The sequence below is a fragment of the Somniosus microcephalus genome, unplaced genomic scaffold (genome assembly GCF_052327205.1).
Source record: "Somniosus microcephalus isolate GS21.2 unplaced genomic scaffold, FLI_Smic_1.0 scaffold1, whole genome shotgun sequence".
NCBI classification, from domain to species: Eukaryota; Metazoa; Chordata; class Chondrichthyes; order Squaliformes; family Somniosidae; genus Somniosus; species Somniosus microcephalus.
Window position 1 is genome coordinate 2067834 of NW_028225188.1, and position 27127 is coordinate 2094960.

The 27127-nt window shown below is 49.6% G+C and overlaps 1 protein-coding gene across 1 annotated transcript; it reads left to right on the forward strand.

Moving 5' to 3' along the window:
* The first annotated feature begins 15233 nt into the window (after positions 1–15233).
* On the forward strand, positions 15234–24635 carry LOC147084141 (uncharacterized). The gene is made up of 2 exons (XM_085979833.1): positions 15234–15315; positions 23750–24635. The coding sequence occupies exon 2, from the start codon at positions 23808–23810 to the stop codon at positions 24633–24635; it is 828 nt and encodes a 275-aa protein (XP_085835959.1). The 5' UTR covers positions 15234–15315; positions 23750–23807.
* The last annotated feature ends 2492 nt before the right edge of the window (positions 24636–27127 follow it).

Here is a 27127-nt window from a genome sequence, read left to right on the forward strand (position 1 = left end):
GGGCCCCGTTTCATACCGAGTCTGCACCGGAGACGACCGAACATGGAGACGGCATGTAGACCAGTTACTGCCAAGATAGTCGCCACAGGTAACCCAAGAAACAGAGGATCAAGGACCTGCTGGGGGCTCCAGCAGGGACTGGTCGTCCGACCCTGAGATGGTGGCACCATCCACTCTTGTGCCATCGAGGGAGGAAGCCACGCCTGCAGGGTCATGGGAGAGCCAGCCAGAGCCTGCTCCTGAGCTTAGGCGTTACCCCCAAAGAGAAAGGCAGCCTCCAGAGCGCGTTAGTTACAGTTAGTGCTAACCTGTGTGCATGGGGCAGAATAATCCCCAGGGTTAGCGGAATGTAGAGGCAGTCTACCCTCTCTTCCAAAGTTATAGTCATTTTCAGTTATTCTGTTTTGTGGACATTCTATTTTAAGGGGGAGGAAATATGTTGTGTATTTTGAATGTGTCTTAGAATTGTCCCACATGGGATACCGTAGTGGTGATTTGCAATGCACTATGGGAAATGTAGTGCATAGAGTGAAGAAGCACATTGTAAATAAAATGGCCATTAACTAAACTCTCCACCCCGGAGTCCTTCTTAATTGTTATATAGATAAGGGTATAAAACCCCTTGAGACACAACACTTGGGCTGATAAGTGGCAGGTAACATTCGCACCACACAAGTGCCAGGCAATGACTATCACCGACAAGCAAGCGTCTAACCACCGCCCCTTGACATTCAACAGCATTACCATCGCTGAATCCCCCACCATCAACTTCCTGGGGGTCACCATTGACCAGAAACTTAACTGGACCAGCCACATAAATACTGTGGCAACAAGAGCAGGTCAGAGGCTGGGTATTCATGGCGAGTGTCTCACCTCCTGACTCCCCAAAGCCTTTCCACCATCTACAAGGCACAAGTCAGGAGTGTGATGGAATACTCTCCACTTGTCTGGATGAGTGCAGCTCCAACAACACTCAAGAAGCTCGACACCACCCAAGACAAAGCAGCCCGCTTGATTGGCATCCCATCCACCACCTTAAACATTCACTCCCTCCACCACTGGCGTACCGTGGCTGCAGTGTGTACCATCTACAAGATGTACAGCAGCAACTCGCCAAGGCTTCTTCGGCAGCACCTCCCAAACCCACGACCTCTTCTACCTACAAGGACAAGGGCAGCAGGTGCAGGGGAACACCTGATAGAATACATATATCCCTGAAGGCAGCAGGACAGGTAGATAAGGTGGTTAAAAAGGCATATGGGATACTTGCCTTCATTTAGCCCATTAAAACCCAATTTCTGGAAGCTGCACCACATATAGTATTACAATAGTAAAGATACTCTTGACATTTAATGAGTTTTATTACTGTACTATTAATATTTGTTTCAGTGTGACAATGTGTAAACTGAAACCATATAAAAAAAACTGCCTCATTTCCCAGGAGCTGCAAATAGTCCAGGGCATGGTGGTTGGCGCTGTTGCCTCGCAGCGCCAGGGACCCGTGTTCGAGTCCGGCCTCGGGCGGCTGTGTGGAGTTTGCACATTCTCCCCGTGTTTGCGTGGGTTTGCTCCGGGTGCTCCGGTTTCCTCCCGCGGTCCGGTGATGTGCGGGTTGGGTTGATTGGCTATGATAAATTGACCCTTGGTGTTGGGGGGATTAAATACGTGGGGTTACGGGGATAGGGTGGGATGTGTGTTGGTGTAGGGGTTACGGGGATCGGGTGGGATATGTGTCGGTGCAGGCTCGATGGGCCGAAATGGCCTCTATCTGCACTGTGGGGTTTCTGTGATTCTGTGATTAGCCGAGGCATAGAATATAAGAGCAGGGAGGTTATGATGGAGCTGTATAAAACGCTAGTTAGGCCACAGCTTGAATACTGTGTGCAGTTCTGGTCGCCACTATAGGAGGGATGTGATTGCATTGGAGAGGGTGCAGAGGAGATTCACCAGGATGTTACCTGGGCTGGAGTGCTTCAGCTATGAAGAGAGACTGGACAGGCTGGGGTTGTTTTCCTGAGAGCAGAGAAGGCTGAGGGGGGACCTGATTGAGGTGTACAAAATTATGAGGGGCATAGATAGGGTAGATAGAAAGGAACTTTTCCCCTTAGTAGAGGGGTCAATAACCAAGGTAGGGGCAGGAGGTTTAGAGGGGATTTGAGGAAAAACTTTTTCATCCAGAGGGTGGTTGGAATCTGGAACTCACTGCCTGAAAGGGTGGTAGAGGCAGGAACCGTCACAACATTCAAGAAGCATTTAGATGAGCACTTGAACTGCCATAGCATACAAGGCTACAGACAAAGTGCTGGAAAATGGGATTAGAATAGACAGGGCTTGATGGCCGGTGTAGACACGATGGGCCGAAGGGCCTCTTTCTGTGCTGTATAACTCTATGGCTCTATGACCACCAACTCCAAGTCAAACACCATTCTAACTTGGAAGTATATTGCCATTCCTTCATCGGCGCTGGGTCAAAGTCCTGGAACTCCCTCCCTGACAGCACTGTGGGAGTACCTTCACCACACGGACTGCAGCGGTTCAAGAAGGTGGCTCACCACCACCTTCTCAAGGGCAATTAGGGATGGGCAATAATCGCCCACATCCCATGAACGAATAAAAAAAAACTTCATCCCATAACACGCGTACAAGGGCTCAGTAATGTTTAATTTATCAGAAAAAGACAAAAGTACAACAACATACTGGTCAGCTTATCAGAATCTCATCATATTTATGAGGCCACAAACTTAAAATAGTCACTAATAAATCGAGTAATGAATTCAGGAGAAGTGTCTTTACCCAGAGAATGGTGAGAGTGGGGAACTCGCTACCACAGGGAGTAGTTGAGGTGAACAGCACAGATGCATTTATGAGGAAGCCACATGAGGGAGAAAGGAATGGAAGGATATGTTGATCGGGTTAATTGAAGTAGGGTGGGTGTGGAGCATAAACACCGGCATGGACCAGTTGGGCCGAATGGCCTGTTTCTGTGCTGTACATTCTATGTAACACCATCAACTGTCAATCGAAGGGAGTCATCAGCACAACAGATTGAAAGATTAAACAGCAGTACAAAAATTTATAAAACATTCATCCATTCCACGTTCATGTCACCCCAGATGTCTGCAGGGCCCTGTGCTAAACAGTGTGACCTCGCTGGTGTCTCTTCAGCTCCCCGGACCTTTTAAAGCTCTTAGCACAGTCAGATCATTTAAATGGTCTCTCATCAGTGTGAACTCGCTGGTGTGTCAGCATGTTGGATGACTGAGTGAATCCCTTCCCGCACACGGAGCAGGTGAACAGCTTCTCCCCAGTGTGAGTACGCTGGTGTTCCTTCAGATCTCCGGACCTTTTAAACCTTTTCCCACAGTCAGAACATTTAAACGGTCTCTCATCAGTGTGAACTCGCTGGTGTGCCAGCAGGGGGGATGACTGAGTGAATCCCTTCCCACACACGGAGCAGGTGAATGGCCTCTCCCTGGTGTGAACACACTGGTGTCCATTCAGATGCCCGGTGCTTTTAAACCTCTTACCACAGTCAGAGCATTTAAATGGTCTCTCATCAGTGTGAACTCGCTGGTGTATCTTCAGCTCCCCGGTGCTTTTAAAGCTCTTACCACAGTCAGAGCAATTAAATGGTCTCTCATCAGTGTGAACTCGCTGGTGTATCTTCAGCTCCCCGGTGCTTTTAAAGCTCTTACAACAGTCAGAACATTTAAATGGTCTCTCCCCAGTGTGAACTCGCTGGTGTATCTTCAGCTCCCCGGTGCTTTTAAAGCTCTTACCACAGTCAGAGCATTTAAATGGTCTCTCATCAGTGTGAACTCGCTGGTGTTCCAGCAGGTGGGATGACCGAGTGAATCCCTTACCACACATGGAGCAGGTGAATGGCCTCTCCCCAGTGTGAACACGCTGGTGTCCATTCAGATGCCCGGAGCTTTTAAAGCTCTTACCACAGTCAGAGCATTTAAATGGTCTCTCATCAGTGTGAACTCGCTGGTGTGTAGTCAAATTGCTGGAGCTTTTAAACCACTTCCCACAGTCAGAACATTTAAATGGTTTCTCATTGGTGTGAACTCGCTGGTGTTGCAGCAGGTGGGATGACTGAGTGAATCCCTTCCCACACACGGAGCAGGTGAATGGCCTCGCCCCAGTGTGAACACGCTGGTGTCCATTCAGATGCCCGGAGCTTTTAAAGCTCATCCCACAGTCAGAGCATTTAAATGGTCTCTCATCAGCGTGGACCAACTGGTGTTTCTTCAGATCCCCAGAGGTTTTAAAGCTCTTCCCACAGTCAGAACATTTAAATGGTCTCTCATCAGTGTGATATTGCTGGTGTCTCAACAGGTTTGATGGCTGAGTGAATCCCTTCCCAGACACGGAACAGGTGAACGGTCTCTTTCCTGTTGTCTCCAGCTGGTGTCTCTTCAGCTCCTGGGACATTTGAAAGCTTTTCCCAGTCAGAATGTTTCACCGGCCTCTCCCCAGTGTGAACTCGCTTGTGTGCCAGCAGATTTGAGGACTGAGTGAATCTCTTCCCACACACTGAGCAGGTGAACAGAATCTCTCCTGCTCTCTCCAGCTGGTGTCTCTTCAGATCCTGGGACCTTTTAAATCTCTTCCCGCAGTCAGAACATTTAATGTGAACAAGCTGGTGTCTCAGGAGGGTGGCAGAATGAGAGAATCGCTTCAAAAACACAGAGCAGGTCAACGGTCTCTCATTGGTGTGGACAAGCTGGTGTCTCAGCAGCACGGAGGGTGCAATTAATTGCTTCCCACACACGGAGTGGGTTAAAGGTCTCTCCCTAGTGTGATCTTGCTGGTGTATCATCAGAGCGGATGACTGAGTGAAACCCTTCTGGAACACGGGGCCGGTGAACGGGCTCTCCCCAGTGTGTAGCCACTGGAGTTGCTTCAGGTACTTGTAGATTTTGAAGCTCTTCCCACACTCAGAACATTTAAAAGGTCTCTCATTAGTGTGAACTCGCTGGTGTGCCAGCAGATTGGAGGACCAACTGAATCAGGTCCTGATGAATCGAGCGACTCTGTCTGTTCTTGACGTGATGTTCGGTCTGAGCTTCCTGTCTGTAAATGCTCCACTTCTAAAACCCTGTAAAAGGAGTGTAGAAAGGGGTAAGAGGGAGAATGTTGCCTCATGTCCCCCTTTCCCAGCCCAGGGGCAGTGAAGCTGATTTTCAGGCCCCAGCTGCTGCACAGGTTACATACGAACATACAAATTAGGAGCAGGAGTCGGCCACTCGGCCCCTCGAGCCTGCTCCGCCATTCAATAAGATCATGGCTGATCTGATTACTCCACATTCCCACCTACCCCCGATAACCTTTCACCCCCTTGCTTATCAAGAATCTATCTACCTCTGCCTTAAAAATATTCAAAGACTCTGCTTCCACTGCCCTCTGAGGAAGAGTTCGAAGTACTCACGACCTTCTGAGAAAAAATTTCTCCTCATCTCTGTCTTAAATGGGCGACCCCTTATTTTTAAACAGTGACCCCTAGTTCTAGATTCTCCCACAAGAGGAAACATCCTCTCCACATCCACCCTGTCCAGACCCCTCAGGATCTTATATGTTTCAATCAAGTCACCTCTTACTCTTCCAAACTCCAGCGGATACAAGCCTAGCCTGTCCAACCTTTCGTCATAAGACAACCCGCCCATTCCAGGTATTAGTCTAGTAAACCTTCTCTGAACTGCTTCCAACGCATTTACATCCTTCCTTAAATAAGGAGACCAATACTGTACACAGTGCTCCAGATGTGGTCTCACCAATGCCCTGTATAACTGAAGCATAACCTCCCTACTTTTGTATTCAGTTTCCCTCGCAATAAATAATAACATTCTATTAGCTTTCCTGATTACTTGTTGTACCTGAATACTAACCTTTTGCGATTCATGCATTAGGACACCCAGATCCCTCTGCATCTCAGAGCTCTGCAATCTCTCACCATTTAGATAATATGCTTCTTTTTTATTCTTCCTGCCAAAATGGACAACTTCACATTTTCCCACATTATACTCCATTTGCCAGATCTTTGCCCACTCACTTAACTGATCTGTATCCCTTTGTAGCCTCCTTATGTCCTCTTCACAATTTACTTTCCTACCTATCTTTGTGTCATCAGCAAATTTAGCAACCATGCCTTCGGTCCCTTCATCCAAGTTATTTATATAAATTGTAAAAAGTTGAGGTCCCAGCACTGATCCCTGTGGCACACCACTCGTTACATCTTGCCAACCAGAAAATGACCCATTTATGCCTACTCTCTGTTTCCTATTAGCTAGCCAATCTTCTATTCATGCCAACATGTTACTCCCTACACCATGAGCTTTTATTTTCCACAATAACCTTTGATGTGGCACCTTATCAAATGCCTTCTGGAAATCTAAGTACAGTACATCCACCAGTTCCCCTTTATCCACAGCACATGTTACTTCCTCAAAGAACTCCAATAAATTGGTTAAACATGATTTCCCTTTCACAAAACCATGTTGACTCTGCCTGATTACCTTGAACTTTTCCAAGTGCCCTGCTATAACGTCTTTAATAATAGCTTCTATCATCTTCCCTGTGACAGATGTTAAGCTAACTGGCCTGTAGTTTCCTGCTTTCTGTCTCCCTCCCTTTTTGAATAAAGGAGTTACATTCGCTATTTTCCAATCTAATGGAACCTTCCCCGAATCTAGGGAATTTTTGAAAATTAAAACCAACGCATCAACTATCTCACTAGCCACTTCTTTTAAGACCCTAGAATGAAGTCCATCAGGACCCGGGGACTTGTCAGCCCACAGCTCCAACAATTTGCTCAGTACCACTTCCCGGGTGATTGTAATTTTCTGGAGTTCCTCCCTCCCTTCCATTTCCTGATTTACAGCTATTTCTGGGATGTTACTTGAATCCTCTATAGTGAAGACCGATGCAAAATACCTGTTCAATTCAACTGCCATCTCCTTATTTTCCATTATTAATTCCCCAGACTCACTTTCTATAGGACCAACGCTCACTTTGTTAACTCTTTTCTTTTTTAAATATCTATAGAAACTCTTACCATCAGTTTTTATATTTCTAGCTAGCTTTCTCTGGTACTTAATTTTTCTCTCATTAATCTTTTAGTCATTCTTTGCTGTTTTTTATATTCTGTCCAACCTTCTGACCTGCCAGCCATCTTTGCACAATTATATGCTTTTTCTTTAAGTCTGATACTATCTTTAACTTTTTTAGTTAACCACGGATGGTGGGTCCTCCCCTTGGAATTTTTCTTTCTCGTTGGAATGTATCTATTCTGTGTATTCTGAAATATCCCCTTAAATGTCTGCCACTGCAACTCTATTGACCTATCCCTTAACCTAATTTGCCTGTTCACTTTAGCTAGCTCTGCTTTCATGCCCTCATAATTGCCCTTATTTAAGTTTAAAATACTAGTCTTGGACCCACTCTTCTCTCCCTCAAACTGAATGTAAAATTCAATCATATTATGATCGCTGCTACCTAGGGGCGCCTTCACTATGAAGTCATTAATTAATCCTATCTCACTGCACAATACCAGGTCTAGTATAGCCTGCTCTCTGGTTGGTTCCAGAACGTGCTGTTCTAAGAAACTATCCCGAAAACATTCTACGAACTCCTCATCTAGGTTACCTTTGCCCATCTGATTTTTCCCGTCTATATGTAGATTAAAATCCCCCATGATTATTGCCATACCTTTCTGACAAGCTCCCATTATTTCTTCCTTTATACTCCATCCTACCATGTGGTTACTGTTAAGGGGCCTGTACACCACTCCCACAAGTGACTTCTTGCCTTTATCATTTCTCATCTTAACACGCAGGTGCAGCAAGCAATTAGGAAAGCAAATGGTACGTTAGTCTTTATTACAAAAGGATTGTAGGGACTTAAGGCGGATAAATCCTCCGGACCTGATGGCCTACATCCTAGGGTCTTGAGAGAAGTGGCGGTAGGGATTGTGGATGCATTGGTGATTATTTTCCAGAACTCCCTGGACTCAGGAAAGGTCCCGGCAGATTGGAAAACTGCTAATGTAACACCCTTATTTAAGAAGGGAAGTAGACAAAAAGCTGGAAACTATAGACCAGTTAGCCTAACATCTGTGGTTGGCAAAATGTTGGAGTCCATTATTAAGGAAACAGTAACAGAGCATTTGGATAAACATAATTTAATAGGACAGAGTCAGCATGGTTTTATGAAAGGGAAGTCATGTTTGACAAATTTGCTCGAATTCTTTGAGGATGTAACATACAGGGTGGATAAAGGGGAACCAGTGGATGTGTTGTATTTGGACTTCCAAAAGGCATTTGACAAGGTTCCACACAAAAGATTACTGATCAAGATAAGAAATCACAGGATTGGGGGTAATATACTGGCATGGGTGGAAGATTGGCTAACAGAAAACAAAGAGTTGGGATAAATGGTTCATTCTCGGGCTGGCAATCAGTAACTAGTGGTGTTCCGCAGGGGTCAGTGCTGGGACCCCAACTCTTTACAATCTATATGAATGATTTGGAGGAGGGGACCGAGTGCAACATATCCAAGTTTGCCGATGATACAAAGATGGGAGGGAAAGCAATGAGTGAGGATGACATAAAAAACCTGCAAAAGGACATAGACAGGCTAAGTGAGTGGGCAGAGATTTGGCAGATGCAATATAATGTTGGAAAGTTTGAGGTTATGCACTTTGGCAGAAAAAAATCAAAGAGCAAGTTATTATCTAAATGGAGAGAAACTGCAAAGTGCTACAGTACAAAGGGATCTGGGGGTCCTGGTGCATGAAACACAAAAAGTTAGTATGCAGGTGCAGCAGGTGATCAGGAAAGCCAATGGAATCTTGGCTTTTATTGCAAGGGGGATGGAGTATAAAAACAGGGACGTCTTGCTGCAGTTATACTGGGTATTGGTGAGGCCACACCTGGAATACTGCGTGCAGTTTTGGTTTCCATATTTAAGAAAAGATATACTTGCTCTCGAGGCAGTTCAGAGAAGGTTCACTTGGTTGATTCCGGAGATGAGGGGGTTGACGTATGAGGAAAGTTTGAGTAGGTTGGGACTCTACTCATTGGAGTTCAGAAGAATGAGAGGCGATCTTATCGAAACATATAAGATTGTGAGGGGGCTTGATCGGGTGGATGAGGCGAGGACGTTTCCACTGATGGGTGAGACTAGAACTAGGGGGCATAATCGAAGAATAAGGGGCTGCCCTTTCAAAACTGAGATGAGGAGAAACTTCTTCACTCAGGGGGTAGTAAATCTATGGAAATTGCTACCCCAGAGAGCTGTGGAAGCTGCAACATTAAATAAATTTAAAATGGAGATAGACAGTTTCCTAGCAGATAAGGGAATTAGGGGTTACAGGGAGAGGGCAGGGAAGTGGACGTGAGTCTAGATTCGGATCAGCCATGATCCTATTGAATGGCGGAGCAGGCCCGAGGGGCCGTATGGCCTACTCCTGCTCCTACTTCTTATGTTCTTATGTTCTTATGATTGCAGTATAAGAGTAAAGAAGTCTTACTGCAATTATACAGAGCCTTGGTGAGACCACACCTAATAATAATAATAATAATAATCATCTTTATTGTCATTGTTAGTGCACAAGTGCAGTACAACGAAATGTAGGCTTGCGGCTCCCGAGAGTGTACATTTAGATTAAGACATTTAAACATTCAACATTCATTTGGTTTGTAATACATTAACATAAACATAAACATAATAAAGTGCATTGGCAGATGTGCATGATTTAGAGTTTATTTGTGGAGTTCAGTAGGATGACAGCCCTGGGAAAGAAGCTGTTCCTAAATCTGGTCGTTCAGGTGCGAATGCATCTGTAGCGTCTCCCAGATGGCAGGAGGGCGAACAGACTGTGGCTGGGGTGGGTAGGGTCTTTGATGATGGTCCGTGACCTCCGTAAACAGCGTTTCTGGTATATGTGCTCTATGGTCAGTAGCCGGGTGCCGGTAATGCATTGGGCAGTTTTGACTACCCGCTGCAGGGCTTTCTGGTCATAGTAGCGACAGCTGCCATACCATGATACAGTTCGTCAGGATGCTCTCAATTGTGTAGCGGTAAAAGTTAGAGAGGATCAGGGGTGACAGGTTACATCCCTTCAGCCTCCTTAGGAAATATAGGCGCTGCTGGGCCTACTTCACCAGAGAGGAGGTATTGAGGGACCAGGAGAGGTCTTCCGTGATGTGGACTCCGAGGAACTTAAAGCTGTCCACCCTTTCCACCACAGCCCCATGGATGTGGATGGGGGTGTGACTTCCACCTTTAGACTTCCTGAAGTCCACAATGATTTCTTTGGTTTTCTTGATGTTAAGGGCCAGGTTGTTATCGGCGCACCACTTCACGACATGCTGGACCTCCTCCCTGTAGGCTGACTCATCGTTGTTGGTGATCTGGCCTACTACCGTGGTATCATCCGCAAACTTGATGACGGTGTTGGAACCATGAACAGCCACACAGTCGTGGGTGAAGAGGGAGTAGAGGAGGGGGCTCAGCACACACCCTTGTGGGGTATTGTGTACAGTTTTGGTCTCCTTACCTAAGGACGGATATACTTGCCTTAGAGGGAGTGCAACAAAGATTCACCAGACTGATTCCTGGGATGGGGGGATTGTCCTATGAGGGGAGATTGAGGAGACTGGGCCTATATTCCCATGAATTTTGAAGAATGAGAGGTGATCTCATTGAAACATCTAAAATTCTTACAGGTCTCGACAGGGTAGATGCTGGGAGACTGTTTCCCCTGGTTGGGGAGTCTAGAACCAGGGGTCACAGTCTCAGAATAAGGGGTCGGACATTTAGGACTGAGATGAGGAGAAATTTCTTCACTCAGAGGGTGGTGAATCTTTGGAATTCTCTGCCCCAGAGGGCTGTGGAGGCTCAGTCATTGAGTATAATCAAGGCTGAGATCGATAGATTTTTGGACTCATGGGGAATTGAGGGATATGGGGATCGGGCGGGAAGGTGGAGATGAGGTAGAAGATCAGCCATGATCTTATTGTATGGCGGAGCAGGCTCGAAGGGCTGAATGGCCTGCTCCTGCTCCTATTTCTTATGTTCTTAAGAAAGCTGTTTGCTATAGCCTGCTGCCCCACGACAAATACACAGAGGATTTCAGTTATGTGGAGAGACTGGAGAAGCTGGGATTGTTCTCCTTGGAGCAGAGAAGGTGCAGCGGAGATTTAATAGAGGTGTTCAAAACAGGAAGGGTTTTGATAGAGTAAATAGGAGCATGGGAACAGGAGGAGGCCATTCAGCCCCTCCAGCCTGTTCCACCATTCAATGAGATCATGGCCGATCTGTGTCTTAACTCCACCCACCCGCCTTGGCTCCATATCCCTTTGCACCCTTGTCTAGCAAAAATCTATCGCTCTGGGATTTAAAATGATTAATTGAGCTGGCATCGACTGCTTTCTGTGGGAGAGGGTTCCACACTTCTACCACCCTTTGTGTGAAGAAGTGTTTCCCAACTTCTCTCCTGAATGGCCTGGCTCTGATTTTAAGGTGATGTCCCCTTGTCCTCGACTGCCCCACCGGCAGAAAAAGTTTCTCTCTATCCACTCTACCAATTCCTTTCAAAATCCTAAAATCCTCAATCACTCCTTAACCTTCTAGATTCCAGGGAACACAAGCCTAGTTTATGCAATCTCTCCCTCATAATCTAACCCTTGGAGCCCGGGTAACATTCTGGTCAATCTGCGCTGCACTCCTTCCAAGGTCAGTATATCCTTTCTGAGGTGCGGTGCCCAGAACTGTACACAGTGCTCCAGGGAGTTACTGTGCGTAGGTCCCTGAAGGTGGCGGGACATATTGAGAGAGTGGTTAACAAAGCATATGGGATCTTGGGCTTCATAAATAGAGGTATTGAGTACAAAAGTAGAGAAGTTATGCTGAACCTTTATAAAGCGCTGGTTAGGCCACAACTGGAGTATTGCGTCCAGTTCTGGTCACCACACTTTAGAAAGGATGTGAAGGCCCTTGAGAGGGTGCAGAGGAGATTTACCAGAATGGTTCTGGGGATGGGGGATCTTAGCTACAAGGACAGGTTGGAGAAGCTGGATTTGTTTTCATTAGAGCAAAGGAGGTTGAGGGGTGATTTGATAGAGGTGTACAAGATTATGATGGGTTTGGATAGGCTAGATGGGGAAAGGCTGTTCCCACTAGTTGATGGTACAAGGACTAGGGGACACAGATTTAAGGTTTTGGGCAAGAGATACAGGGGGGACGTGAGGAAAAACTTTTTTATGCAGCGAGTGGTGATGACCTGGAACTCACTGCCGACGGAAGTGGTGGAAGCGGAGACACTCAATGTTTTCAAGGGGAGACTGGATAGGCACTTGAGGGAAATAAACTTGCAGGGCTACGGGGATAGAGCGGGGGAATGGGACTGACTGGATTGCTCCACAGAGAGCCGGCATGGACTCGATGGGCCGAATGGCTTCCTGTTGTGCCGTTATGACTCTCTGGGGTCTAACCAGGGCTTTGTATAGCTGTAGCTTATAAGGAGAAACTGTTTCCAGTGGCAGGATGGTCGGTAACCAGAGGACACAGATATAAGGTCATTGACAAAAGAACCAGAGGCGAGGTGAGGAGAATTTTATTGACGCAGCGAGTTGTTGTGATCTGGAATGCGCTGCCTGAAAGGGCGGTGGAAGCAGAGTCAATAATAACGTTCACTGGGGAATTGGATAAATACTTGAAGGGGAAACATTTTCAGGGCTATGGGGACAGAGCAGGGGAGTGGGACTAAATGGAGAGCTCTTTCAAAGAGCCGGCACAGGCACGATGGGCTGAATGGCCTCCTTCTGTGCTGTATGATTCTAGGAGCCACTCCTGGAGTGGAGTGGTGCCCGCAGGGATCGCTTGGCAGGAAATTGGGAGGAGGTGGTTCACACGCAGACAGCACCTGATTTCAAGATGCTGTCCTTTTAAAATTGGTCCTCCACAGGCAAGGAGGGACTCGGTCCCTTTAATGAAAATCACATTGAAAAGGAGAGTCCCTGTCCCTTTAAGAGCCCTCCGCCCACCACTCCCACCTTTTTCGTAAAGTCTTTGAAATTAATAAAAGTTCATGCAGAAAAAATGTGAGTGTGTGTCTGACTGTATTTTAGTGAGTGTCTGTGTGTCTGTCTGACTGTATGTGTGTGTGTCTGTGCAGAATAGCATCATAGAATGATACAGCACAGAAGGAGGCCATTCGGCCCATCGTGCCTGTGCCGGCTCTTTGAAAGAGCGATCCAATTAATCCCACTCCCCCTGCTCTTTCCCCAAAGCCCTGTAAATGTTTTCCCTTCAAGTATTTATCTCAATCTCTTTTGAATTATAATATCGAATCTGCTTCCACCACCCTTTCAGGCAGCGCATTCCAGATCACAACAACTTGGTGTAAAAATCTGTTTCCTCATGTCACCTCTGGTTCTTTTACCAATCGCCTTAAATCTGGTTTCTGTCCCTTCAGCCATTGGAAACGGTCTCTCCTTATTTACTCTCTCAAAATCCATCCTGATTTTGAACAACTCTATCAAATCTCCTCTTAATCTTCTTTGCTTAAGGAGAACAACCCCAGCTTCTCCCGTCTCTCCACGTAACTCAAGTCCCTCATCCCTGGTCCCATTCTCGTCAATTTCTTCTGCACCCTCTCTTAGGCCTTGACATCCTTCCTAAAGTGTGGTGCCCAGCTGAGGCCTAACCAGTGTTTTATAAAGGCTTAGCATAACCTGCTTGCTTTTGTACTCTATTCCTCCATTAATAAAGTCAAGGATCCTGTCTGCTTTTTTAACAGCCTTCTCAACTTGTCCTGCCACCTTCTAAGATTTGTGTACATACACCCCGAGGCCTCTCTGTTCCTGCACCCTCTTTGAAACTGGACCATTTAGTTTATATTGCCTCTCCTCATTCTTCCTACCAAAATGAATCACTTCACACTTCTCTACATTAAATTTAATCTGCCATGTTTCTGCCCATTTCACCAGTCTGGCTCCGTCCTCCTGAAGTCTGTTACTATCCTCATTGTTTGCTACATTTCCGAGTTTTGTGTCATCTGTAAATTTTGAAATTTTACCCTGGATCCCCAAGTCCAGGTCATTGATATATATCAAAAAAAGCAGTGGTCCGAATCAATGTTCACGTTAAGTTGCGCGGCCACGCAGCGGTCTGGAGGTCCCGCGCAGCCGGCTCACCGCCCTATAAATGGAATAAACGCGCATGCGCGGAAATTTGAATGGGCCGTGCAGCCCGTTAAAGGGGCCACGCACCTCAAAAGAATTAGAGAGTGGTTAACAAAGCATATGGGATATTGGGCTTCATAAATAGAGTAAAAAAGTAGAGAAGTTATGCTGAACCTCAAAATATTAGTGGGAACATTGATCCTAATACCGACCCCTGGGGAACATCACTGTTTACCTCCCTCCAGTCTGAAAAGAAACCGTTCACCACTACTCTCTGCTTTCTGTCCCTTGGCAGAAAATTGGGAGGGGGCGAGAGCAAACAGCACCTGATTTCTCACCAAGCACTCACGGGAGCAGGGGATTTGCCCTACTTTAAATGTCAGTCTCTTACATATACATTATAAAAAGGGAGACGCTGTCCCTTTAAAATCAGTCATCCACAGGGACGCGATCCCTTTAATGAAAATCACATATAGAAGAGTGCGCCTGTCCCTTTAAGAGAAACCCCACCACTCCCATATTTCTCTTAAAGTGCTTGAAATTAATAATTAAAAATGCTGAAAATTAATATTAAGAAAATTAATTCAGGGAGAAGAAATATTTTTACTCACAAGTATTTGTTCCACAGGGTTTGTTATTTCATCAACTGAAAAGCGAACTTCTTTTATTTAATAAAAAGTATCTTCTGCAAAACAAAATTAGTTTGAGCTGTAAAATGTGAAAGGAACATTAAAAATAAACTTTTCCGGGCTCACAGATCCTGAGCCACTTTACAAAATGGCGGCGGGCCGATCCGTCCAATCAGCCGGTTCCAGGTCCCGCCTCCTTCTTCACCGCGATTGGTTGGAGGACCAAAGCCCCTCGGTCAGTCCTCCAGGCTCAGCCTCCCCTCGCTCATTGGTGGAGAGCTCACGTCTATCATTGTACGACGGCGACGTCTTGACGTGACTGGTTGGGCGAAGAGCGGGGTGAGCGCGCGGGGCGCCGGCTCGCTCCTCCAGCCCCACCCCGCTCGCTCCCTATTGGTCAGAAGTTCCCGTCAATCAAGCCCTGGGCCCGGGTCCCTGGAGCGCGCTCCGCCAAATTGAAGCAGCTCCGCTCGGGGCCCGGATCCGCGGACTCTCAGGTTTGGATTCCCCTTTATTCTCTCCCCTCCTCTGATCTCAATCGGATCTGGGGGAAAACTCACTTTCCCTCACTGATTGCAGCTCTTCACCAACACCGACTTTACAAAGAAAACCCCGCGCGGCAGCCTGGAGCTCGGGCCCAGTGCGCAGGCGCGGGGGAGGATGATTGACAGTGGTCCAGGGTGTGTGCTGAGCATGCGCGGTGCGGGCCCGGCGCCTGTGGAGCAGGAGAGGGCGGGGCCATGGGGCGCATGCGCGGGGACAGCCACAACTCAGCGCGGCGGCCAGACCGCTTGCTGGAGCGCGGGGGCTTGTGGGGATTGCAGCCGCCATTACTGCTGATCCTTTCAACCAACCTGTGCAGCAGCTGGGGCCTGAAAATCAGCTTCACTGCCCCTGGGCTGGGAAAGGTGGAGATGTAAAACTGTGACCCCTGGTTCTAGAAACATAGAAGATAGGAGCAGGAGTAGGCCATTCGGCCCCTCGAGCCTGCTCCGCCATTCAATGCGATCATGGCTGATCATCCAAATTCAGTACCCTGTCCCTGTCTTCTCCCCATATCCCTTTAGCCTTAAGAAATATATCTAACTCCTTCTTGAATATATTTAATGAACTGGCCTCAACTGCCTTGTGTGGTAGAGAATTCCACAGTTTAACCACTCTCTGGGTGAAGAAATTCCTCCTCATCTCTGTCCTAAATGGCTTACCCCTTATCCTTAGACTGTGACCCCTGGTTCTGGACTCCCCAACCATCGGGAACATCCTTCCTGCATCTAGTCCTGTTAGAATTTTATAAGTTTCAATGAGATTCCCTCTCATTCTTCTAAACTCCAGCTGGAATACTGTGTGCAGTTCTGGTCGCCACACTACAGGAAGGATGTGATCGCGTTGGAGAGGGCGCAGAGGAGGTTCACCAGGATGTTACCAGGGCTGGAGCGCTTCAGCTATGAAGAGAGACTGGGCAGATTGGGTTTGTTTTCCTTGGAGCAGAGGAGGCTGAGGGGGGACATGATTGAGGTGTACAAAATTATGAGGGGCATAGATAGGATGGATGCTGAGGAGCTTTTTCCCTTAGTAGAGGGGTCAATAACTAGGGGGCATAGATTCAAGGTAAAGGGCGGGAGGTTTAGAGGGGATTTGAGAAAGAACTTTTTCACCCAGAGGGTGGTTGGAGTCTGGAACTCACTGCCTGAAAGGGTTGTGGAGGCAGGAACCCTCACAACATTTAAGAAGCATTTGGATGAGCACTTGAAATGCCACAGCATACAAGGCTACGGACCAAATGCTGGAATATGGGATTAGATTAGACAGGGCTTGATGGCCGGTGCGGACACGATGGGCCGAAGGGCCTCTATCCGTGCTGTATAACTCTATGACTATGTATAAGCCCAATCGACCCAATCTCTCCTCATACATCATTCCTGCCGAGACGCTCCTTAAAACCCACCTCTGTGACCAAGCTTTTGGCCATCTGCCCTAATTTCTCCTTGTGGCTCGGGGTCACAGCGCCAGGGACCCGGGTTCGAATCCGGCCTCGGGTGACTGTGCAAACTCCACACAGACATTCTCCCTGTGTTTGCGTGGGTTTCCTCCGGGTGCTCCGGTTTCCTCCCACAGTCCAAAGATGTGCAGGTTAGGTTGATTGGCTATGATAAATTGATCCTTAGTGTTAGGGGGCTTAAATACGTGGGGTTACAGGGATAGGGTGGGATATCTGTTGGGGTTATAGGGATCGGGTGGGATATGTGTCGGTGCAGGCTCGATGGGCCGAAATGGCCTCTATCTGCACTGTGGGGTTTCTGTGATTTCTGTGGGAATGTCTTACAATACTCCTGTGCAGCGCCTTGGGATGTTTTCCTACGTTAAAGGCGCTATAGAAATACAAGTTGTTGTTCTCATTGTTGGATGTGAGCTCTGAACAGGCCCCGCCCCCTCCCCTACTTCGCATGCGCCGCTCCAAGGTGAGCGCGGGCTCTGAACAGGCCCTGCCCCCTCCCCCTACTCCGCATGCGCCGCTGGGCCCCGCTCCCGAGGATGAGTCGTTACTGCGCCTGCGCAGGGCCTCGCATTCTGGGGAAGGCCCGGGGTCACCGGCGGAAAGTGAGTTTTATCAGGGGTTTTTTTATATAGCAGAGAGAAGCGCGGGCGGGGAGATGAATAAAAAGAAAATACAAACCGCACCGTCCCAGCGCCCTCCCGGGGCACATCATCAACTCCACGGCGGTGACTGACGGGAGCTCCGACCAATAGGGAGAGAGTGGGCGGAGCTCGGAGCACTGAGATGGCAGCGGGTCCTCCAACCAATCGGAGTGTCCGAGGGGCGGGACTTCCGCCGCCCGCTTCTCCCACTGCTGAGACAAGTGGAATGCAGCAGAGGGCGCTCTTCTGAGTTTGGGGCTCAGGCCTGTTAGTGGAGCAGTGCAGAGGGAACTTTACTCTGCACTGGGCTTTACTCCCTCAGCACTGCACTGGAGGGGCAGCACAGAGTTTTAGACTCGAGTCTCTGGAGTGGGACTTCAACCCACAACCTTCTGACTCAGAGGAGAGAGTGCTGCCGCCTGAGGCACGGCTGACACTCTGTATCTAACCCGTGCTGTACCTGCCCTGGGAGTGTTTGATGGGACAGTGTAGAGGGAGCTTTACTCTGTATCTAACCCGTGCTGTAACTGCCCTGGGAGTGTTTGATGGGACAGTGTAGAGGGAGCTTTATTCTGTATCTAACCCGTGCTGTAACTGCCCTAGGATTGTTTGATGGGACAGTGTAGAGGGAGCTTTACTCTGTATCTAACCCGTGCTGTAACTGCCCTAGGATTGTTTGCTGGGACAGTGTAGAGGGAGCTTTACTCTGTATCTAACCCGTGCTGTACCTGCCCTGGGAGTGTTTGATGGGACAGTGTAGAGGGAGCTTTACTCTGTATCTAACCCGTGCTCTACCTGCCCTGGGAGTGTTTGATGGGACAGTGCAGAGGGAGCTTTACTCTGTATCTAACCCGTGCTGTACCTGCCCTGGGAGTGTTTGATGGGACAGTGTAGAGGGAGTTTTACTCTGTATCTAACCCGTGCTGTACCTGCCCTGGGAGTGTTTGATGGGACAGTGCAGAGGGAGCTTTACTCTGTATCTAACCTGTGCTGCACCTGCCCTGGGAGTGTTTGATGGGACAGTGTAGAGGGAGCTTTACTCTGTATCTAACCCGTGCTGTACCTGCCCTGGGAGTGTTTGATGGGACAGTGTAGAGGGAGCTTTACTCTGTGTCTAACCCGTGCTCCACCATTCAATAAGATCATGGCTGATCTGATCTTGGCCTCACCTCCACTTTCCTGCCTGTTCCCCATGACCCTCGACTCCCCTGTAGTTCAAACATCTGTCTGTCTCAGCCTTGAATATATTCAGTGACTCCGCCTCCACAGCTCTCTGGGGTAGAGAATTCCAAAGATTCACGACCCTCAGAGAAGAAATTCCTCCTCATCTCCGTCTTAAATGGGCGACCCCTTATTCTGAGACTATGCCCCCGAGTTCTAGATTCCCCCACGAGGGGAAACATCCTCTCAGCATCCACCCTGTCGAGCCCCCTCAGAATCTTATGTTTCAATAAGATCACCTCTCATTCTTCTAAACTCCAATGAGTATCGGCCCAACTTGCTCAACCTTTCCTCATAAGACAACCCCTTCACCCCAGGAATCAACCTCGTGAACCTTCTCTGAACTGCCTCCAATGCAAGTATATCCCTCCTTAAATAAGGAGACCACAACTGTACGCAGTACTCCAGGTGTGGTCTCACCAACGCCCTGTACAGTTGTAGCAGGACTTCCCTACTTTTAATCCCCCTGTAATAAAGGCCAACATTCCATTTCCCTTCCTAATTACTTGCTGTACCTGCATGTTAACTGTTTGTGTTTCATGTACGAGGACCCCCAGATCCCTCTGTACCGCAGCGTTCTGTAGTCTCTCTCCATTTAATAACAATTTGCTTTCCTATTTTTCCGACCAAAGTGGATAACCTCACATTTTCCCACATTATACGCCATCTGCCAATGTTTTGCCCACTCACTTAACCGATCTATATCCCTTTGCAGACTCTGTGTCCTCCTCACAACTTGCTTTCCCACCTATCTTTGTATTGTTAGCAAATTTGACGACAGTACACTCGGTCCCTTCATCCAAGTCATTGATATAGATTGTAAATAGTTGAGGCCCCAGCACTGATCCCTGTGGCACCCCACTAGTTACAGATTGCCAACCTGAAAATGACCCATTTATCCCGACTCTCTGTTTTCTGTAAGTTAGCCAATCCTCTATCCATGCTAATGTATTAACCCCAACCCCGTGAGCTCTTACCTTGTGCAGTAACATTTTATGTGACACCTTTTTTTTTGAGGATGTAACTGGTAAAATAGATAAGGGAGAACCAGTGGATGTGGTGTATTTGGACTTTCAGAAGGCTTTTGATAAGGTCCCGCATAAGAGATTAGCGTGTAAAGTTAAGGCACATGGGATTGGGGGCAAGGTATTGACTTGGATAGAGAACCGGTTAGCAGACAGAAAGCAAAGAGTTGGAATAAGCGGGTCTTTTTCCGAGTGGCAGGCAGTGACTAGTGGGGTATCGCAGGGATCGGTCCTTGGACCCCAGCTATTCACAATATATATTAATGATCTAGACAAGGGAACTAGATGTAATATCTCCAAGTTTGCAGACAACACAAAGCTGGGTGGGCGTGTGTGCTGTGAGGAGGATGCTGAGAAACTCCAGGATGATTTGGACAGGTTGGGTGATTGGGCAAAAGCATGGCAGATGCAATATAACATGGATAAATGCGAGGTTATCCACTTTGGTGGCAAAAACAGAAAGGCAGATTATTATCTGAATGGCAATAGATTGGGAGAAGGGGAAGTGCAACGAGACCTGGGTGTCCTTGTGCACCAGTCACTGAAGGTAAACATGCAGGTGCAGCAGGCGGTTAAGAAGGCAAATGCCATGTTGGCCTTCATAGCGAGGGGGTTTGAGTACAGGAACAAGGATGTCTTGCTGCAGTTGTACAGGGCCTTGGTGAGACCACATCTTGAGTATTGTGTGCAGTTTTGGTCGCCTTGTTTGAGGAAGGATGTTCCCGATGGTTGGGGAGTCCAGAACCAGGGGTCACAGTCTAGGGATAAGGGTTAAGCCATTTAGGACAGAAATGAGGAGGAATTTCTTCACCCAGAGAGCGGTGAACCTGTGGAATTCTCTACCACAGAAGGCAATGGAGGCCAATTCATTAAATATATTCAAGGAGTTGGATATATTTCTTAAGGCTAAAGGGATCAAGGGATATGGGGAGAAGGCAGGGACAGGGTACTGAATTTGGATGATCAGCCATGATCGCATTGAATGGTGGAGCAGGCTCGAGGGGCTGAATGGCCTACTCCTGCTCCTATCTTCTATGTTGCTATGTTTACCTTCTCAAATGCCTTCTGGAAATCCCAATACACCACATCTACTGGTTCCCCTTTATCCACCCTGCTCATTACATCCTCAAAGAACTCCAGCAAATTTGTCAAACATGATTTCCCTTTCATAAAACCATGCTGACTCTGCTTGACTATATCATGATTTTCTAAATGCCCTGCTATCACTTCCTTAATGGGACAAGTTAAGAAACAGAAGATGACACGAGATGAAGTGTAAATGGAAATGGCAGCTGCCATGTGAGAGAGACAAAAAATGAAAGAAAGAGATCGGGGCCGAGGTTATGGTCTGAAATTGTTGAACTCGATGTTGAGTCCAGAAAGCTGTAAAGTGCCTAATCGAAAGATGAGGTGCTGTTCCTCGAGCTTACATTGAGCTTCATTGGAACAGTGTAAGAGGGCGAGGACAGAGAGGGAGTGGGGCGGAGAATTAGTGACAGGCGACCGGAAGCTCGGGGTCACCCTTACCGACTGAACGGAGGTGATCTGCAAAGCGGTCGCCCAATCTGCGTTTGGTCTCCCCAATGTAGAGGAGAATTAAAGTGACAGACTAATCTAATTGAAATTTTTGATGAAGTAACAGGGAGGATTGATGAAGGGAATGCAATGGATGTTGTCCACATGGATTTTCGGACGGTGTTTGACAAAGTACCAAATAGAAGGCTGGTTAACAAATTGAGGCTCATGGAATAGGTGGGTCAGTGGCAGCTTGGATAAGGAATTGGCTTAAGGACAGAAAACAGCGAGTTGTGGTAAATGGCTCTTTTTCAGACTGGAGGATTGTAGACAGTGGTTTTCCCCAAGGGTCAGTGCTGGGGCCACTTTTTTTTTGGATATATATAAATGACCTGGATATTGGAATACAGAGTAGAATTGCGAAATATGCCGATGACACCAAACTTGGGGGTGTGGCAAACAGTGAGGATGGTACCAGTCGACTGCAACAGGACATAGAAAGGCTAATAGAATGGGCAGAGTGGCAGATGGGATTTAATACAGAGAAGTGTGAGGTGATGCATTTTGGCAGAAGGAACAGGGAGAGGCAATATACACTTAATGGCACAGTTTTAAAGAGTGTGCAGGGACAGAGGGACCTGGGAGTTAATGTGCATAGGTCCCTGAAGGTTGCAGGACATATTGAGAGAGTGGTTAACAAAGCATATGGGATCTTGGGCTTCATAATAAAGGTATTGAGTACAAAAGTAGAGAAGTTATGCTGAACCTTTATAAAGCGCTGGTTAGGCCACAACTGGAGTATTGCGTCCAGTTCTGGTCACCACACTTTAGGAAGGATGTGAAGGCCCTTGAGAGGGTGCAGAGGAGATTTACCAGAATGGTTCCGGGGATGGGGGATCTTAGCTACAGGGGCAGGTTGGAGAAGCTGGATTTGTTTTCATTAGAGCAAAGGAGGTTGAGGGGTGATTTGACAGAGGTGTACAAGATTATGATGGGTTTGGATAGGCTAGACGGGGAAAGGCTGTTCCCACTAGTTGATGGTACAAGGACTAGGGGACACAGATTTATGGTTTTGGGCAAGAGATACAGGGGGGATGTGAGGAAAAACTTTTTTACGCAGCGAGTGGTGAGGACCTGGAACTCGCTGCTGACGGAAGTGGTGGAAGTGGAGACACTCGATGTTTTCAAGGGGAGACTGGATAGGCACTTGAGGGAAATAAACTTGCAGGGCTACGGGGATAGAGCGGGGGAGTGGGACTGACTGGATTGCTCTACAGAGAGCTGGCACGGACTCGATGGGCCGAATGGCCTCCTTCTGTGCCGTTATGACTCTATGAGACCGCATCGTGAGCAGCGAACACAGTTTCCTAAATTGCAAGAAGTACAAGTAAATCACTGTTTCACCTGGAAGGAGTGTTTGGGGCCCTGGACAGTGGGAGGGGAGGAGGTAAAAGGGCAGGTGTTGCATCTCCTGCGCTTGCACGGGAAGGTGCCGGGTGAAGGGGAAGGGGTGTTGGGGGTGATAGAGGAGTGGACCAGGGTGTCGCGGAGGGAGCGGTCCCTTCGGAATGTTGAAAGGGGAGGTGAGGGGAAGATGTGTTTGGTGGTGGGATCACGCTGGAGGTGGCGGAAATGGCGGAGGATGATCCGTTAAATGTGGAGGTTGGTGGGGTGAAAGGTGAGCACAAGGGGAACCCTATCGTGGTTCTGGGAGGGAGGGGAAGGGGTGAGAGCAGAAGTGAGGGAAATAGAATGGACTACACTACATCTACTGGTTCCCCTTTATCCACCCTGCTCGTTACATAACATAAGAACATAAGAAGTAGGAGCAGAAGTAGGCCATACGGCCCCTCGGGCCTGCTGCGCCATTCAACAGGATCGTGGCTGATCCGAACCTAGACTCACGTCCAGTTTCCTGCCCTCTCCCCGTAACCCCTAATTCCCTTATCAGCTAGGAAACTGTCTATCTCCGTTTTAAATGTATTTAATGTCGCAGCTTCCACAGCTATCTGAGGTAGCAAATTCCATAGATTTACTACCTTCTGAGTGAAGAAGTTTCTCCTCATCTCAGTTTTGAAAGGGTAGCCCCTTATTCTAAGATTATGCCCCCTAGTTCTAGTCTCACCCATCAGTGGAAACATCCTCACCGCATCCACCCGATCAAGCCCCCTCACAATCTTATATGTTTCAATAAGATCGCCTCTCATTCTTCTGAATTCCAATGAGTAGAGGCCCAACCTACTCAACCTTTCCTCAAAGAATTCTAATAAATTTGTCAAACACGATTTCCCTTTCATAAAACCATGTTGACTCTGCTTGATTGTATTGTGGTGTACCGATCACAGAACGGACACAATCCGCTTTCTGGTCCGTAGACTATAAATCAGGCGTCATGCCTTTAAGAAGGATCACACCTTTAAGAAACTCGATCTGCAACATAGTTAAGCCCAGAGCGGGGGAGGAGCAGTCGAAGCTGTGCACTGATGAAAGAGAGTTGTACTTTGTGTAGTCTCTGACTCCATTTTGTGTTCAGCATACGTAGACTCCTACATTGGTGACCCCGACGCTCAGGACGACTCCTAAGCGTAACCATGGCTGACACAAACGCAGTTTCTGTGAAGCTGCCGGAGTTCTGGGAGAACCTGGCCACCGCCTGGTTCCTTGAAGCCGAATCGCAATTCCGACTCCGCGGCATCACCGCCGACGCAACGATGTACGACTACCTCCTCGCCTCCCTGGGCAGCTCCACAATCACGAAAGTCTGGACAACACTACAAAACCCTCCGGAGGAAGGCAAGTACGCACATCTCAAGGCCGCGCTCATTAAAAAATTCACAGCCTCCCAATTCGTGCGCAACTGCCACCTCCTCGACCTCCCGGGCCTCGGTGACTCCACGCCGTCAGAATTGCTCTCACACATGCTTGCTCTGACCGACGAGAAACCGCCTGGCTACCTCTTCCGCACGCTCTTTATCCGCCAACTACCTCCCAGCATCCGCCCGGCGATCGTGGCGTCCAGCCTCACGGACCTCGAGGCCCTGGCCGACGAAGCCGATAAGCTCCTGTCCGCCAGCTCCAACCACGCCGTCACCCCCAGCCTGGCCTCCGCAGCGTCGGCGCGCGCTCCACTCTCTATCGCGTGGCCACACAGCTCGGCCACGAGGCCCCCCAGGCCCCCGCGTCCCCCAAGCCCTCCGACCCAGGGCTACTGCTACTTCCATACCCGGTTCGGCGCACGGGCACGCCGCTGCAGCCATCCCTGCACGTTTCCAACCGCCCCCACACCGGCCTACACGATGGCCGTGGGGCAAGTAGGCGCGCTGCTGTACGTTACGGACAGCGCCTCCGGACACCGTTTCCTGTGCGACACGGACGCGCAGCGCAGCATCATCCCTGCGTCCGCCCTCGAGATCCAGTGAGGCAGCCGCGGCCCTGCGCTGGCTGCCACCAATGGCACCAACATCCAGACGTACGGCACCCGCACCGTCACCATCGACCTCGCAGGCCACCGCTACCACTGGGAGTTTATCACCGCCAAGCTGCTCTCCCCGCTCTTCGGTGCGGATTTCCTGTGCGCCCATGGCCTGTTGGTCGACATGCTTCGGCGCCGCCTCGTGGACATGAACACCATGTCACCTATCCCGGGCGCCATGGCCCCCCCAACCCGCCGAAATGGCGTGGCAGTGCCGCGCCCGCTCAATGGACGACTACTCAGCACTCCTGGCTGAGTTCCCAGCCCTCACCAACCCGACCTTCTCCGCGAAGGTTGCTAAGCACGGGGTAGAACACTTCATCCCCACCACAGGCCCACCGGTGTATGCCCACGCCCGCAGGCTGGACCCGGCCAAGCTGGAGATCGCGCGGGCCGAGTTCACCACAATGGAACAGCTCGGCATCATCCGCCGCTCCAACAGCCCCTGGGCCTCCCCACTCCACATCGTCACCAAACCCGACGGGGGATGGCGCCCCTGCGGGGACTACCGGCGGCTAAACAACGCCACCACGCCGGATCGGTACCCCATACCGCACATTCAAGACTTCTCGGCTATACTGGCCGGCCGCTCAGTCTTCTCCAAAGTCGACCTGGTGCGTGGTTACCATCAGGTGCCAGTCCACCCCACGGACGTTCCCAAGACGGCCATAATCACCCCTTTTGGGCTATTCGAGTTCCTCCGAATGCCCTTCGGCCTCAAAAACGCGGCCCAGGCCTTCCAACGGCTCATGGACTCGGTCCTCCGGGACCTGAAGTTCCTCTTTGTCTACCTGGATGACATCCTGGTAGCTAGTTCCTCCAAGCAGGAACACATCGAGCACCTCCGCACCCTGTTCCAGCGGCTCAGTGAGCATGGGCTCATCATCAGCCCAGCCAAGTGCCAATTCGGCCTCAGCAGGATCGAATTCCTCGGCCACCACATCACGCAGGACGGAGCCATTCCCCTGCCCGCCAGCTTGCCGCGGTGTCCGAATTCACCACGGACATCCGGCACGTCTCCGGTCGAGACAACGTGGTGGCCGACTGCCTATCCCGCCCCGCCGTCCACCTGGCAGTGGACTATGCTCAACTGGCAGCGGAGCAACGCACCGACCCCGATCTGCTCTCCGCGCCCACAACCCTCCCAGGGCTGCGACTGACCGACGTCACCTGCGGTCCGTCTGCCGTCACAGTCAAATGCGACACCTCCTTGGCACAACCCCGCCCCGTAGTCCCGGCGTCCTGGCGAAAACGGGTGTTCGACATCGTCCACGGCCTCTCACACCCCGGCACCCGCGCGTCCATTAGACTGGTGGCCAACCGATTTGTCTGGCGCGGCCTGCGCAAAGATGTGCGCGTCTGGGCCAGATCCTGCATAGCTTGCCAGCGTGCCAAAATCCACCAACACGTCAAAGCCCCACTCGAGGAGTTCACCATGCCAGAAAGAAGGTTTGACCACATCCACATCAACCTCGTCAGCCCCCTGCCGCCATCACAAGGTCACACGCACCTGCTGACAATCGTGGACCGTACCACCCGCTGGCCCGAGGCCATTCCACTGACGTCCACCACCACCGCCGCCATCGCGAGGGCGTTCATCGGTACCTGGATCGCTCGGTTCGGCGTCCCCTCCGACATGACGTCGGATAGAGGCCCGCAGTTCCCCTCTGATCTGTGGGCCGCCATCGCCCGAAACCTCGGGGTGGCCGTTCACCGCACCATGGCTTACCACCCCCAAGCCAACGGACTGTGCGAGCGATTCCACAGGTCCATGAAGGCGTTCCTCCGCGCCAGCCTCGAGGACGAGGCTTGGATCGACCGCCTCCCGTAGGTGCTACTCGGCCTACACTCCGCGGTCAAGGAAGACCTGCAAGCCTCAGCGGCAGAACTCGTGTACGGCCAGCCGTTGCGCATACCCCGAGAGTTCCTGCCCACCACCACGACCCCATGATCGGCTGACCAGCAACGCTGCACTTTCGCCAACCGAGCACAACAGTTCGCTCCGGTACCCACCGGCCGGCACGGCGAACCAGCAACCCGCGTACCACCTAGCCTGCACATGGCCAAATTTGTTTTCGTGCGCCATGACGCCCACCGAGGACCTCTACAGCCCCCATACGACGGACCTTACAAGGTACTCCAGACAGGGAACAAGTTCTTCCTCCTCAAAGTGGGCGGCAGAACTGACAAGGTGTCGGTCGACCGGCTCAAGCTGGCGCACCTAGAGCCCGACGAACCCGTTCAAGTGGGCCAACCCCCACCGCGGGGCAGACCGCCTAAGAGCCCGACGCGTCCGACCGCCCCGCTCCCGACAGCAACCGCCAAGAGCCGTTCCGGCCGTGCCATCAAGCCGCCACGCCGGTTCGTACACTCCCTACTAGCGGATTCTGGGGGGAGCTGTGTGGCGTACCGATCACAGAACGGACACAATCCGCTTTC